Consider the following 15,572-nt stretch of genomic DNA (forward strand, 5'->3'; position numbering starts at 1 on the left):
CCCATTTTGCTACCTTGAATAATTTATCTGCGAACAATTCCTCCTGTTCTTGGGAGAATGAATGTTCCTTTGAGGGATGCTGCAGTGAAGGATGATCCAAATATGAGATGTTTAGTGTGCATTCTGGACAGGCATTAGTTCTCAGAGTATTAGGTTCTTCTTTTCATGAAGATGAGGAAACTTAAAATCATCTAAAATCCATGCTCTCTGCTCATGCTTTAATTTTTTAACAATTTGTATTAGTTTTTCTTTTCTAACAAAGAAAAGTTTGAAAGAAGAGCAACTGAAAGAAGATCCTTCTAAAGCTATACCTTGGAGGAACACAATTTGATTAGGTTTAAGGAAAGTCAGTATTTATAGGCTTGTTTTCATGAAAAGTAAGCTTTATTGAATCCCTCGAAGGGAAAAGCATAATTTTACAGCTTAGGTTTCTTCCTTCCCCAGTGATACAAGTTTCTCAAATTTTATCCTGAAATAAAACCGTGGGCCGATTGAGAAGCTAGATGGGCAGATGCGTGACAGATCACCATTGTCCCTGGTTGTTACATTAGAAAACAAAGTTGTAACAGAAGGATTCTTTTTGTCAGCCTCTCTCCTAAAGATTCTATAGAAAGGTTCAGGAGTATTTTGATTGTTCTCTACAATAAAACCTAGGTTGTTCTCTTAAAAAAAATTTCAGGTGTTTTCTCTAAACATTCTTCAGGTGTTTTCTCTAAACATTCTCTAACATTTTAGGCTTTCTCAGCTTAGGATGAGCTTCTCAGGTGGTTGGATATTAGGACTGTACATTATAGCTGACCACAGATTCTAATCTTGAAAAACTGCTTCATGAGACTGTAGAAGATAGCATTCTCTTAAGAACTTTCCAAAACTAAATGACTACTTACTATCCCCTGGGCTTATGAATTCTGTAAAGAATTAGCAGCTTTAGGTAGAATATGGTCAACTTTTTCTGAAGGTCCTTATTTAGAAACAAAGGAATACCCAAAAGTCTGAGTTGGCTGCCTGTCTAGATTACTTTTTCTTTTTTTTTTTTTTTAAAGAGGCATCTGGTTCACTTGTTCATCAATTAATGCTCTTGAATCATAATTTTTATTTCAATGTCCATTTCATAAGAAACCTATTCACTGAACATTAAAACAGAAGGCTGTAAGAATGCAACAGACTGAGTGAGTGAAAAAAATACCCTTCCAAATAGATTTCACACGTCAATCTCCATCAGAGAAACATTTCCCATCTTAATGGCTCCTTTAGAAGTAAATAATAATAATTTGAGATAAACTACACTTCTTCCACACCTAGATATACAGGGTTTTAATGCTAAAAAAAAAATTGTGTATTTTTCATGAGAATTTCTCTAACCCCGAATTTTGTAAATAAACCAGTTTAAACATCATTAGTTTGTTATCTATCCTCTATGTGTTACTTCATCTAGATATATACAAAAATTTGGAATGAATAAATGTTGGTTGATAAAAATATTACATAGCTGCTAATGGGATTTTTTAAGTGCAGCAAATTAATACTTAAAAGTTTGGTTCTGCCTATGGCAAGTTTTGTGTTTAAAAGAATTAAGTGTATATATATATATATATATATATATATATATCTTCATATCCAGTCCAAAGAGGTCAGAAGAATATTTACAAAATAAATATGTAGGGAATTTTAGAATTTCATTGATTCAGATGAAGTGATAATTCCTTAATTAGCATAAATCTTTAGATTGTATCAACTATTGTATGCCGTATAAATTACTCTGATCAGTATAATTTTTTCACTGGTTAGAGTAAGAAATTACTCTTAAAGACAAAATCACTAAAAGACAGTTGTGGTTTTGATGAATTGCTATATAATACTTACTAAAGTTAGTTATGGGTATAGGCCTTAACTACAATTTACTCGACAATATATAAACTAAAAATGTCTTCTCCACTTCCTCAAAAAATTTAATTATTTTATTCAAATTTTGAAACTTAATTATTACAGCAAAATTCTAATTCAAAGTCCCTGTCATTTAATTTTAGTTTTCCAATACTTTCAAAGAAAACTTGGCTATAATACTCCTCTTGGTAAAGTTTCTTAAGCAACTTTATGTGTTGCAAGAATACTATAAAATTTTAACTAACTAGAGTAGGATAAAATACCAGTGCATATAACATCTGTTGCATTTATAATACTTCAATGTAATGTGCAGACAATGAAGTTAAGGTTTGCTGAAGATCCATTGTTCCGTGAGGCTTAATTCCTTTTCCAAAATTATAATCGGTATATGTGGTTCAAGGTAAAGTAGTTGAAAACTTCACAATTATACTTATTAAATATATTTCTGATTCAAAGTAGAATGTGCCTGTGAAAATCTGAAATCAATAAAAGAAATGTTAACTATTTTAGAATGCCAAAATTAATATTTAAAAACAAACTAAGAATAAAGGGAACACCGAGACTTGTCTTAAAGAAGCTGTTTGTCATTCTTTTTTTTTTTTTAGATTACAACACACATACAATAAGTGAATTTTATCAAAATACAGCACATTTCTTCTACTATATCCATAAAAATCAATTCCTATGTAAATAGTACTGAAAATCAACTAAAATGAGTTAAAATTTACAAAGAGTTGTTAAAGGGTTTCAATCAAAATTATTAAAACTATACAGTACAATAACCAATTGATAACATCTTGAAAGAAGTGCAATATTTGAGTTCACATATTTTTAAAAGTGCTGCCTACTTACTCTGACTAGCAAGAATGGAAAGTGAGTCCAACTCACTTTTGCAAAAATAATGTTGGTTGGTGTTTTAAGCTAGTCTTATAAAAGTCTTAATTAAAATCAAGGTTGATAAACAAAGCATAACAGATTAAAAATTCCCAAATTGCATTTCTTAGTAAATAAAAATGAAGTGCAATAACCAAATATTGCTCTAATGAAAGGTTCCAGACTAGCCTCAACTAAACAGTTATTGGTCTTCTATGGCACTTTTTTCTGGTCCAAATAACCATGCATTAATCCTTACCATTACATGTTACTCAAATTTTATTTGATTACATAGAACAAAAACAAATAAAATTAATGGTCTGGATAAACAAAATTAATAAACCTCTATCATCAAATATTTGTTACAGTAACTAGGAACAAAGAAAGGCAGTTGGTGGTAAAACACTATTACACTGATACACATAGAAACCCTTTAAAGACTCTGGAAGTGTTGAGTTCACATTTAATGTTACCTGTAGAAACAGCCCTTTATTTGAACACCTTTACACACTGGCAGGCCTCAAGGACCCATCCCTTTGCTCTACAACTCTCCACAGCAATTCTCTATCACTGTGCCAGTTTCACAAAGCTTGCTTTGGTTTCCTAGCTCCAAGTGTACTGTTTCCTTTTACTTTACCAAGGCAATGCAAGGCCAAACAAAAATCAAGAGGCTTTCCTAAACCTTCTTAACATTTTGTGTTACAGGCAACACAATCTTAAAACTGGCCATTTTTGTTTCATTTGCTGCTTAAAATAAAAATTATAAATTAGATTTAAATGGAGCACTAATTATAAAACAGATTGCAAGTACCACCATTTGAAAAAAAAAAAAAATCAGCGGATTTCCATAACACAGAAAATGCATGGACATGCATCTACAGTAGAGTTAAAAATTTCCTGTGACTAAAAAATTAAAAACTGAATCACCAGTAGCAAATGTATAGTAAATGGCTATGACAAGAACAGATCCTGCCGAGCTCATAAATGCAATTATTGTCTTTTTTGCTTTATAAAAAAGACATTACCTATTTTATTGCATTATTCTCCTAATAAAAACATACTACCACATAGCTCCCCCCATCCCCATTCTTTACTTCCAGATTTTTATAGAAAATAACTGTTTTAGTCTGGCCTTGGAAAGTGAACCCACCAGCACCACCTTCACCTACTCACTCTTCAATTCAATATGCACATAGCAAAAGCCAACACTTCAAATCTCTTGCCCACATCAAAAAAAGTAGTTTCAGGAGAAAAACATTAATACCAGTTGAATAAAAATAAGGGCATAAAAGCTATGAGAGAGATAGCTCTGCCATCTGTCTCTGGGCTAAAATCAAGGCTAACTATTGCCTTGCACACAGTTCAGTCATGTATATGAAATCCAAAAATAAACCTACAATCTATACAAAAACAACACAGGTTTGTTTTTGTAGCCTTGATTGCTATGTTTAAAAACCTAACAAGTTTTATATGGTATGAATTCAACAGTCTCCTTTATATTCTGTACAGTGGTTCTTTCCCTCTAACCACAAGTTCCATTACTTCATTAATGTACAAATTTGAACATAATTTTTTGAGTTCTTCTTTATATATAAAAATAGTCAAAATATTAATTTCCCCTGTAAGTATCTTCCAATAAATCTTGCTGTCTTCCCCGCTTTTTTTGTCCACAGTGCTTATGAGGAAACTTCTCGTACAATGATGAGTTCAACTGTATTCTGGAAAGTTTTTAGCAAGGACACTGCTTGTCCATGTTCAATATTTATAAAACTGTAGCCATTAGCCTAGAAGAAAGAGGAAAAATGCTTTTAGGAAAAACATTTTATAGTTATTTATTTGCATTTCTGCCAAGTAGTTCACAAACTTGGAAGAAAATAAGAATCACTTTGGCAACTTAAAATAACATACAGATTCACAGGCCCTACCCAAACCAAGGAATAAAGTCTCTGAAGATGGGGTCTAAAAATGTGTATTTTGTCCAACTTCTCAGCCAATTCTTATGTAGCAGCCCAATGTTAGAAATCACCTACTTAACTGAGGCAGGAGAATGGCGTGAACCCGGGAGGCGGAGCTTGCAGTGAGCCGAGATCGCGCCACTGCACTCCAGCCTGGGCGACAGAGCGAGACTCCGTCTCAAAAAAAAAAAAAAAAAAAAAAAAAAAAAAGAAATCACCTACTTAAGAAATAATGTCAGACATGGTGTCGTATAATGCTAATGTGCATCTGAGGTGACCAAAGTGTAGCGTAGCAGGGGGCAAGGGCTACTCTTCCCATTGTCTTGGAGCCATCACATCAAGACCACCATATTTCTTACAATTAAGCTTAATATTTACTGAGGTTCTACTGTGTACCAAACACACAATTCTAAGTGTGTAATATGAATTAGATCCTTTGATTCTCATAATGCTCAAAAAAGATTCTTTCACTATCTTATTTTAGAGAAGAGAAAGCCCAGGCATGGAGAGGCAAAGTAACTTGCTCAGTCACAAATTGAAACCCAAATGGTTCAGAAAAATAAATGTGTATAACTGTATGAGTGTATGAGTGAGTGTGACTGTGTGTGTGTGTGTGTGTGTGTAGAGGGAGGGAGGGAGAAAAGGAGAAGAAAGAGGAGAATAAATGATAAAGACAATGTAGCAAATTATGAACGACTGGTGACCAATTGATGTAATACTGGTGTTTGTTGTAGTATTTTTGTGGCTTTTTTCTAAGCTTACAATTATTCAAAAAAAATTTTTTTTTAATTAATTTTATTTTTAGAAAGTGTTGGGACCAGAATTTAAACTCAGGCAGTCTGGCTTTCAGAATCTGTACTTTCAGCTATTAGACATTAATGTCTCTCTCTCCTTTTTTTTTTTTTTGGTTTGAGGGTTATTTTTTAAGTTCTTTAGTTCTCAACTAAGAACGGTGACAGTAGGGGTAGAAAATGAGAGCTATACTTGTGTCCTAGGCTTGTCTTCCTTCTAAGACTGTAAGTGTTTAGGTAAAATGAGTAGCTGAATGAACAAAGAAAAGGAGGGGACAGGAAAAAACGAGTTTCTCAGATTTAAAATTTTTCTTCTCCATTTCTGAAAGGACAATAGCCCACATCCAAGAAGTGGTACTCTAATCCCCCTCAAATTAGTAAAAATTAACATTCCTGAGCTTAAACAAAATCCTATGATGTATCAAACTTTTTTTTTTTTTTTGAGACAGAGTCTCGCTCTGTCGCCCAGGCTGGAGCACAGTGGCGCGATCTCGGCTCACTGCCAGCGCCGCCTCCCGGGTTCACGCCATTCTCCTGCCTCAGCCTCCCACCCACGATTTTCAAAGTTAAAGTGAAAACATTTTAAACTGTGAAAACATTAGAGTGTTATAAAATGAAAAAAAAAAAAGATTTATTTTAATTACCTGAATAATTTTATCACCTGGCTGCAGTAATTTTGATGCTGGTCCTTCAGGTTGTACCCTTGTTACAAATATACCCTTTAACAACAAAAAAAATTATTTAACTAAAAACAGTATGTATAAATAACAGAGTACCAAGGAGCAATTTTTCCTCCACACCATGCAAATATTTGAATCATGGTACAAGTTTTCTCCCTGACTTCTCTGAGTAACACTGTAACGAACTAGTTATTTTTACCTCTAGTAATTCTGACTTTAGTGATTTCTCTTGAGAGTAATAAAATTACTTTTATAGATGTGTGAAAAAGCAATAAGAAAGTTAAAAATCACTTCATTATATCATAAACATTCATAGTTTTTGGTTAAATTGTTTTAACTTGAACTGATCAAATTACAAAACAAAAAGGTAAGCAATAGAGTGGGGAATCCAGGTGATGTCTACCTAGATTTACATAAACATCTATTAGATTTTCACTTACATTTAAGTATTCAATCGGTACATAAAACTTTATAGCTGTTTCAAGAATATACAAAGAAAACTTACATCATCGTCAGGTCTGAATGGGTTTCCTCTACCCCCGACACCACCTGATATGCTAAATCCAAGTTCTGGATCCTTTTCAACCCTCACTCGAATCTGAGTTAATATGAAAATAAAGGAAACTTACTATTTCAGAAAAAGTTATAATGCAACAACATCCATATTTAAATACTGATTGGTTAAGTCCAAGCAAACATAAACATAAGAATTCATCAAAAATAAATATTTGGTCAGATGAAGTGAAATACAACATAGAATATTATGTTAATGAGTTAGTGAGTTAAAGGCAGAGCTGGGATTATATAAAGCATAGCTCCTAATTTTATTGCTTGTCTTATGAGGATAAGGAATCAATTAATATTGACCCTGTTTTACTTTTTAGACATCACAGATTTTATATGACATAGTACATAAACACAAAACATGTGTATTATTATCAGTTTCCACTTGTGGGACATCTAAATTACACAGTATCTCTGTTTAGTGGCTTGTTTCATAAGATATCTAAAAGATCCACTGGTGGTTTTATGATACTAACTCTTTATTTATCAAATCTGTTTAAAGGCTTCAAAGGAGTTGGGATTTTAAAACATGACCAATTAAGAGTTTTTATAACCAAGCTAAAAAAAAAGATGCAAGAATTAAAACTGTGTTATAAAACACTCCCTTTCACCAGAGACACAACCAAAATGAATAAAGCATTTGATCTCTACCTTTCTAATATTATCATTTTATTAATAACTATCAATAGTTATTATTTAACTGACTTTTAAAGTACTTTTTAAGATTAAATACTCAAAGTAGTTTGAAGTCTGTAGTCAAATTTCAAAATCTAAGGAATTAAGATTTTAAGTGTCACAGAACAATTTCAGCTTAATGGTCTCCTATTTATATTCTTAAGGAATGTCTGACTACTGTAGTATCAACCAGTTTTGGTAAAGAAACTGTATCAGAATAAATAAATCATGCCCAAAATACTAAATCCTATGTTACATGATCACAAAGTCAAATAAAAATTACCAAGTTTAACGCCTTATAAACGTAACATAAAAATAAAACTTTAAATGGTAATAACTACGTTAATATTCTATATGGATTTACTGATAATTAAGTAACCTATAAAAATACATAAAAAGCTTAGTCCCATATTTCAAATAGTCTTGATTATTCTTACCTCTTGTTTTGCCAGTTCATGGCCTTGTCTAGGAGAACAATGGGGCTGTGTATATGGAGGCTGGTGGGCCACTTTCAGCATCAAGTAATCAATTAGTTGTTCTCTAGAGGGATGCCTTGCCACAGATGCCTGAGGGGGGTGATGTATTTGACTATAATTTGCCTGAGGCCTGAGAGGCTGGCCCATCTGTCCATTACTCAAAGGCATCTAAGAAAAACATGAAGTATCTTAAAATGACCAATAATAATGTCTTATTTCAAATATTTGGATTTCTTCTTGGAGCATTACAAAAGCACTAGAGTTTTCACATTCTAATTAAGTCAAACAATATCATGCCACTTACTATTTTTCTATAATTTTAAAACTTAAAAGAAGCTATTAATGTCTTAATTCTAAAGTTTCCTGAGTGCTTGTTGTTACACTCACTTTTTAAAGCTTTCAAATGGAAGTACATCATATCTACATTTTAAATTACTTGCTTTTTTGTGAGCTACATTTGTATTTTCTTAGATGTATCTATCTTATAATAACCAAATGTTAAAATGGCACATAGTATACCAAAATTTTAAAATTTAAGCCAGTCTATGAGATGCGTATCTTTTCCCATACTAAATCAAACACACATACACAAAAGGTACATTTGCTGACGTTTTTCTTCAGAAAAAAACTAATTTTGTGGTAAAATTCTTTCCAAATTTATTTTTCTGCTTTTATTCCTTCTTTTCCAAAATTAACAAGTCAATTCAGCTATCTATGTAGAAAACTGATTTATTCCTTGTGTGTATGTTAGCAACGTTTATAATCTCTTAATATTATTAATTCCATAGACTATTAGCCATAAAAATTAAATGTTGACACTACCCTATTCATAAAGCAAACAGCAAAAAAAATTTAAATTATTAGTTTGTTGTTGTTAGAGAACTATCTTTGTTTTAATGCCTCTCATTTTTAGAGAATAAACCTGACTTAAAATCACCTTTGTAGAAATGTGGCTAATAGCTTATTCTGTTAGCATGAGGAATCTATCTTAAAAATAAGAGGCAGGGTGCAGTAGCTCATGCCTATGATCCCAGCATTTTGGGAGGCCTATACAGGAGGATTGCTTCAGGCCAGGAGTTCAAGATCAGCCTGGGCAAAACAGCAAGACCCCATCTCTAAAAAAAAAAAAAAATTAGCTGGGCATGGTGGTGCCCACCTGTAGTCCCAGCTCCTTGGGAGGCTCAAGTAGGAGGATCATTTGAGCCCAGTAGTTTAAGGCTGCAGTGAGCTATGAGCATGCCACTGCACCCCAGCCTGGGTGACAGAGCGAGACTCCATCTCTAAACAACAACAAAAAAGAGGTTACAGTCATATTACAAATATTTGCATATAAAAAGATTTTTGTGTAGAAAAATATGGTTCAGCTATTATAATTTCCTTGTTGGTTATTAACAGACAGAAAATCTCATCGACAAGGAAATTATGGGAAAACTATGAGGGAAATAGTTGAGGTACAGTTCCCTAAATTAACCCAAAGTAGAAAAGTTTGCAGAAAGATATGGCAACACTTTCAGAACTGCATGCTTTTCTTGGTGAACCTTGCTGAAAGATATAAAGTAGTTTAGCTTTGGTACAGATTTGTATTTTTAAAAAAGGCATTCTATTTCACTGTTAAACTGTGTTATACTTGAGAACTTAGTTAAATTCTGAAGTCTAGGAACACACATGGGTATTCTGTGATAGGACACAAGGATGTTACTGACAAATCTTATATTGGTTGGAGAGAAGGAAAATGAAGGGCTATATTAGCCCTACATTTCTGGAGAAAAAAAACCTGTTTATTACTTGATCACTGTAGATTTAATGCAACTGATTTGCCCATGAGTAATTAACTGGTTCTGCTGTTGCTTTATTACTTACATACAATCCTGCAGATAGCCCATGATTTTCTCTACGTTTATACCATTTATTCCTACATGTAAATTCAGTATCTTTCTCCTGGGTAAAATCCAGGTGACAATTACTACTGACCTTAAGACTCCCTGACACCAAATATTTGGTCTTGCCTACATCAGTGTTAAACATACACATGGAATATATTAAGCTACAATTAGCAGATGGCTCAGGAAATTAGAAAGTATTAAACTCAGTAACCCTAAGCCACAAAATATATGTAATGAGAAAAAACTGGATGACAAAGCTCAATTAAAAGAGGGTAAAATAATAGAAACTTAAGAACTTATATATTAGATGAACTTAAGTATTAGATGACTTATGAACTTATATATTAGATGACCAGGTAGCTACTCTGAAGAGCAACATAGAAGTTTTATGTAATAAATAACTATGCTTCATAATTATATCTGGTCATACTAGAGGCATGGAATCAGTTAAGAAAATAAGAAAAAATAGTTGAGGGAGGATAGTAAAAAATTATCTGTCTGGCACTGGCCATACATAGATAATTGCAACAAAAGTACTAAAAACACAACCATCATCTATTCTACCATACACAAAAGTCTTTCAAGATGATTTCTAATTATCACTTGAAGTAATTACATTTGACTTTAGTAATAGTAAAAGATCCTAGAATGAAGAGTTTAACACAAGTTCACTTTCAGTTCTCCAAATAGTTTTACTATCAGGAATACCAAAAAGGCCTTGATTCAAATGAAAAAATAAATAGGTGGTACTATATAACAGAAATCTAAATGCAAAAATAAAATAATTCTCCAGGGTAGAAAAATCATGGAATGAACTGAGAAATAGTAGACAGGGTCAAATTCTATTTTGTATTTCTGATATTTAAAAAATCCTTACTAATAAAGGGGGTAAAGCCCTCAAAAAAGTATTTTCATCTAAAGCACATATAATATCTAGTCCAAAAGCTGCAAAATATAGAAAGCTCACAGATACTACATTTTGTTTTCCCGAGCACCCACTTTCATCAAGCTGTCTGGAGGAACATCTTTGTGACTAAGTGTGGCTGATGAGTAGTTCTGCTGTCCTGAAATGAATATACCATCTTGACAAGGATCTCCTGAACTGGATGTCTGGGGATGCTTCTAATGAGCAGGAAATAAAAAGTAAACAAATAATGTTCTTTAAGATGTGAAACCAAGAGGATGACACTTGAGAGAAGATTAGGAAAAAATATTGCCAAATAGTGCAAAGATGAAGACCCAAATCAAACACTCCATCATTACTGCCATCAATTAGTATCTTTCACTTCTTCCAAAGGTACATAGCAAGATATTTTTGTATGTATGAAAAGCTTATATGAAAACATATTGTTAATCTACTTATGTACAATACACACATGTAGAAGATGAATTTTGCATGTTATTTTTTCCTTTTAGTTTTACTTACAGTAATACCTAGCTTTTAATACCTTTGAACAACAAATATAATTATTAATCAAAGTTTAGAGTCTCAAATTTTAAGACCAACTAAAACACACTCATGTTGAGCACTATAAAAAGATTTTTGGTAAAAAAAAAAAAAAAATTAACTGCTGTTCTTTCAATAGAACAGTACCCCATGGGATTTTTTTCCCCTAAATTTTAATGATAAGCAGAACCAATACACTTATAGTCTTACAAAACTTATTTTATTGGGATAAGATTGGGGTGTGAAATGAATATAAAATTTGCTTTAGCTTAATTCTGCCACATTGATATGAGTTCAATAGTTTCAGAAGTACTGATATGGAGAAATGCTATTAAAACCAATTAACTGGTTAATATCTTTATAGGCCAAATAATATCCCTGTATTATAGTTTACCAAGCTGATAGCTTTAGGGGAAAAATAGACTCAATCTCATTACCCCTGAATATTTCTTTCTTTCTTTCTTTTTGGAGAGTCTCACTTTGCCACCTAGGCTGTAGTGCAGTGGTGTGATCAAGGCTCACCGCAGCCTCGACTTCCTGGACTCAAGCAATCCTCCCACCTCAGTCTTCTGAGTAGCTGGGATAACAGTTGTGGTGTCACCATGCCTGGCTAATTTTCTAATTTTTGTAGGCGGGGAGGGGGAAGAGGCAGGGTCTCCCTACATTGCCCTGGCTGGTGTCAAATTCCTGGGCTCAAGTGATCCTCCTGCCTCGGCCTCCCAAAGTGCTGGGATTACAGGTGTGAACCACTGCACAGGGCCCCTGAATATTTTCTTATTATAAATTTGCCAGGAAGCAAGACACATATGTTTTTCACTTCAATTTTAGTTCTAAACACATCCCTATATATATTTTAGAAAACAAAACAGATTGTGATAAATAGCACTATTGTTACATTCAAAACAGTTTACGGCTAGCAACATAGAAATGCAAACTACATCATCATATTGAAAAATTAATCTAAAATCTACTTTGTTATGACATACTACAGCATACATATAGAGTTAAGGATTTCGAATTTAATCTTGGAAATTATATTCGCAACACATCTATCATGTGCAGTTAGTTCAAACCATGGCTTAGAATTTTTAGACGTGATCTAATTTTGTGTATTTATGCAATGAATACTTTATTTTCCTTCTCCCTTTTTGAGATGTGCTTTTAGAATACATACTAATGAATTTAGCTCTCAGCTTGAAATTTTAACTCAAGTGTGAATGTATAACTATGTTTATCTACTTTTTAAAAGAACAAGCACACCATGAATGTAAAAGTAAAATTCAATGTATTCAAAGGCTCCAAATTAAAAAAAACAAGCACAAAATGTTACTATAAAAGAATGTGGAAAATACAATTGCTCCAGGTGACTATAAATGGCAAAGATTACCCCTGAGTTAATAAAAGCCACTGATCTTTACCCCCAGGGACTCTTGGAATGAGAGACTGATAGTTATCACCCTTCTCTCTCATCTTTTAAATTGGGAGGTTCCTAGCTGGGCGCGGTGGCTCATGCCTGTAATCCCAACACTTTGTGAGGCTGAGGCGGGCAGATCATCTGAGGTCAGGAGTTCAAGACCTCTGGCCAACATAGTGAAACCCCGTCTCTACTAAAAATGCAAAAATTAGCCGGGTGTGGTGGTGCGCACCTGTAATCCCAGCTACTTGGGAGGATGAGGCAGGAGAATCACTTGAACTCGGGAGGCGGAGGTTGCAGTGAGCTGAGATCGCGTCATTGCACTCCAGCCTGGGTAACAAGAACAAAACTCTGCCTCAAAATAAATAAATAAATAAATGAATAAATAAATAAATAAAATTGGGAGGTTTCAACATAACTGCTGCCACTCTTAACAGCATAGGAATCACATGGTGGCAGGTGACAGAGGACAGCATACGTCTAGGTCAGGTACAGCCAGAGCCAAGAGAATCCCTGAGATTGCTCCTACTCTGTAACACCAGAGGAAAGCCAGGGATATATTAAAATGGGGGATACCATCGCTCAGGTAGAAGTAAAGGACCCAGAAGTAAGCAAATACTTCACAAGGAAACTATGGGGAGGGGATAAAACAGGGTTATTAGAGAGAAAACAGTCTTTTTGGGATTGAAGGAGAGGGGCAGAAGGAAATATTCTAGAGACCATGCTACTACTTCAAGTTGTTATGGGAAAAAAATCTTAAAACAGGGCCATACCAGAGTTGTTCTTTCTTTCTCTGCCTTTTTATCCCCCACACTAAATTTTGGTTAAAATCATAAACCTTTCTTCTTCACTACTAAGGAAATGTTTAGTAAAATGTGAGTAAGAAAGGATTTGTGCTTTGTCTTTTCACTGACACTTATTACAATTTCTCCAGTCTCACAGTTAATCATGCTCAGTGAATTACGATTAACATTAGTTCAGGGTAGTGCTTTCTCTCAGTCAATTCTCAGTCACTGGAGTTAAAATTATTCCTTCCTGTAACAGGTCTATGGATTACATATAGCATAGCCTTAAAATCCTTAGGAATAGAAAAGTTTAATATTAAGAGAAAACATACTACAAAGAATAGTTTTTGAAGATCTCTCAGTTATTCCTATTGTTCACTTTTTTGCATAAACAAGGGCTGACTACATCATTAGTTTATGACCAAAGAAACTCAGGAGATAATGAATTTATCAGCTCTGAAGAAAGATTTAGAACTAAGCCATGGAAGAACTCAGAGGAAATCAAGGTTTCTAACCCAGAGTAAACATTTTTTTTCCTGGAAACATTAAAACACTTAAAATTTGGGGTTTTCTCTTCTACAAGCTAAAAGTATTGGTCTAGTGTAGGTACTCACTCGAAAAATGTGCCCACCAGAACCTCTTCTGTCTGCAACACTCAAGGCAAGACTGCCCTGGCTGCCATGCAGATCCCTAGAGCTGCCACAGTGAAAACTGCTTACAGTAGTAAAATTGGAATTAAAGGACCTTGACAGCATGCTCTGAATAAAGAGGGGATAGATTTAACAGAGATTAGTGTAGCATGCAAAATCCACGAGACATGTTATATACGTAGACTTATTTACAAGTAACCCCAAAACCAGAGAAGTATCATGCAACACTAATTTTCATTAGTGAAAGAAATTGGAACCATTTACCATGTATTTATATGACAACATATACATATACACAAATTACACGTAAATACAACCATTCACATGTTTAAGCAAAGGAAGAAAGTACAGACATATAACTGCTTTTAGAATGCTATTTCCTTTACTCCTAACACATCTTAGATATATATGTCAGAAAATAGGAGTTGACGCCATATGCTGATGTATGTGTATCTAAAGTCATATACAGAACAGAAATTAATTTCTCTATATAAAGATAAATTTTACCAACACCCAGTAATTCTAAGTCAAATGAATTTTTAGAGAATCTACTTCATTTTATGCAAATTCTAACATATTAAACAAACTGAGTGTTTAAATATACATAACACAAAATATATTTGCAAAAAATACCATTTCAAAAAAAAATTTTTTTTTAAGAGGTAGACTCCCAGTCTGGAGTACAATAGCAAGCTCCTGGCTCACTGCAGCTTCAAACTCCTGGGCTCAAATGATCTTGCCTCCTGAGTAGACAGGACTACAGGTCCTCATTACCACACCTGGCTAGTTGTTATTATTATTATTATTATTATTATTATTTTTGTAGAGACGAGGTCTCACTACACTTGTCCAGGGTGGTCTCAAACTCCTTCCTTCAAGCAATCCTTTTGCCTCAGCCCCCTAAACTGCTGGGATTACAGGTATGAGCCACTGTGCCCAACCACATTTCAATTTCTAAATGTTTAGAAAAATATCTTGCATTAGAGAATAGTTTTAACATACACGAATTTATGATATACCCTTTTTAATTTTATTTTTTAAAGAGACATGGGTCTTGCTATGTTACCCAGGCTGGCCTCAAATTCCTGGGCTCAAGCCATCCTCCTGCCTCAGGCTCCTGAGTAGCTGGGACCACAGGTATGCACCACCATGCCTGGCTAGTTTTTTTATTTTTCATGTAGACAGGGTCTCACCATCTTGCCCAGGCTTGCTGAGTATAACTTTTAAAATGCTCCTGCTGCTCTAAAATTACAAGACGAAGAAAACGAGAAAATGTGTGGCAAATTTTCCCCATTCAAATAAACTGGTATTAAGATCACTATATTTTAGGAGTTAGTGGTGGCCTTTGCTGCTTAAATTTGAAGAGCCATTGATGGAATCCTCTTACAAACTGAGTTCATATGAATACCTAATTGCTAATCCCAGTACTGCCTGAAGATGTACCTCAATAAACACACTGCCTGATTCCCGCTGTTCCACTTGTTTATTCCCAGTG

General features: G+C 33.9%; 1 protein-coding gene across 8 annotated transcripts in view; it reads right to left on the reverse strand.

The window, feature by feature from the left end:
* Positions 1-2,452: 2,452 nt before the first annotated feature.
* ERBIN (erbb2 interacting protein) overlaps positions 2,453-15,572 on the reverse strand; it is a 151,062-nt gene continuing 137,942 nt past the window's right edge. For 3 of the 8 annotated variants that reach the window (XM_008952780.5, XM_008952779.5, XM_063604434.1), the window contains 6 exons: positions 14,042-14,185; positions 10,781-10,903; positions 7,860-8,066; positions 6,689-6,781; positions 6,148-6,222; positions 2,453-4,541 (listed from right to left, as the gene is read on the reverse strand). In XM_008952780.5, coding sequence (XP_008951028.1) covers positions 4,434-4,541; positions 6,148-6,222; positions 6,689-6,781; positions 7,860-8,066; positions 10,781-10,903; positions 14,042-14,185 — 750 coding nt within the window. In that variant the 3' untranslated portion in view covers positions 2,453-4,433. The remainder of the gene's footprint in view (positions 4,542-6,147; positions 6,223-6,688; positions 6,782-7,859; positions 8,067-10,780; positions 10,904-14,041; positions 14,186-15,572) is intronic. The other 5 variants (XM_008952782.5, XM_003827440.6, XM_003827441.6 and 2 more) reach the window with 4 other exon arrangements.

This window comes from Pan paniscus, chromosome 4 (genome assembly GCF_029289425.2).
Source record: "Pan paniscus chromosome 4, NHGRI_mPanPan1-v2.0_pri, whole genome shotgun sequence".
Classification (NCBI taxonomy): Eukaryota; Metazoa; Chordata; class Mammalia; order Primates; family Hominidae; genus Pan; species Pan paniscus.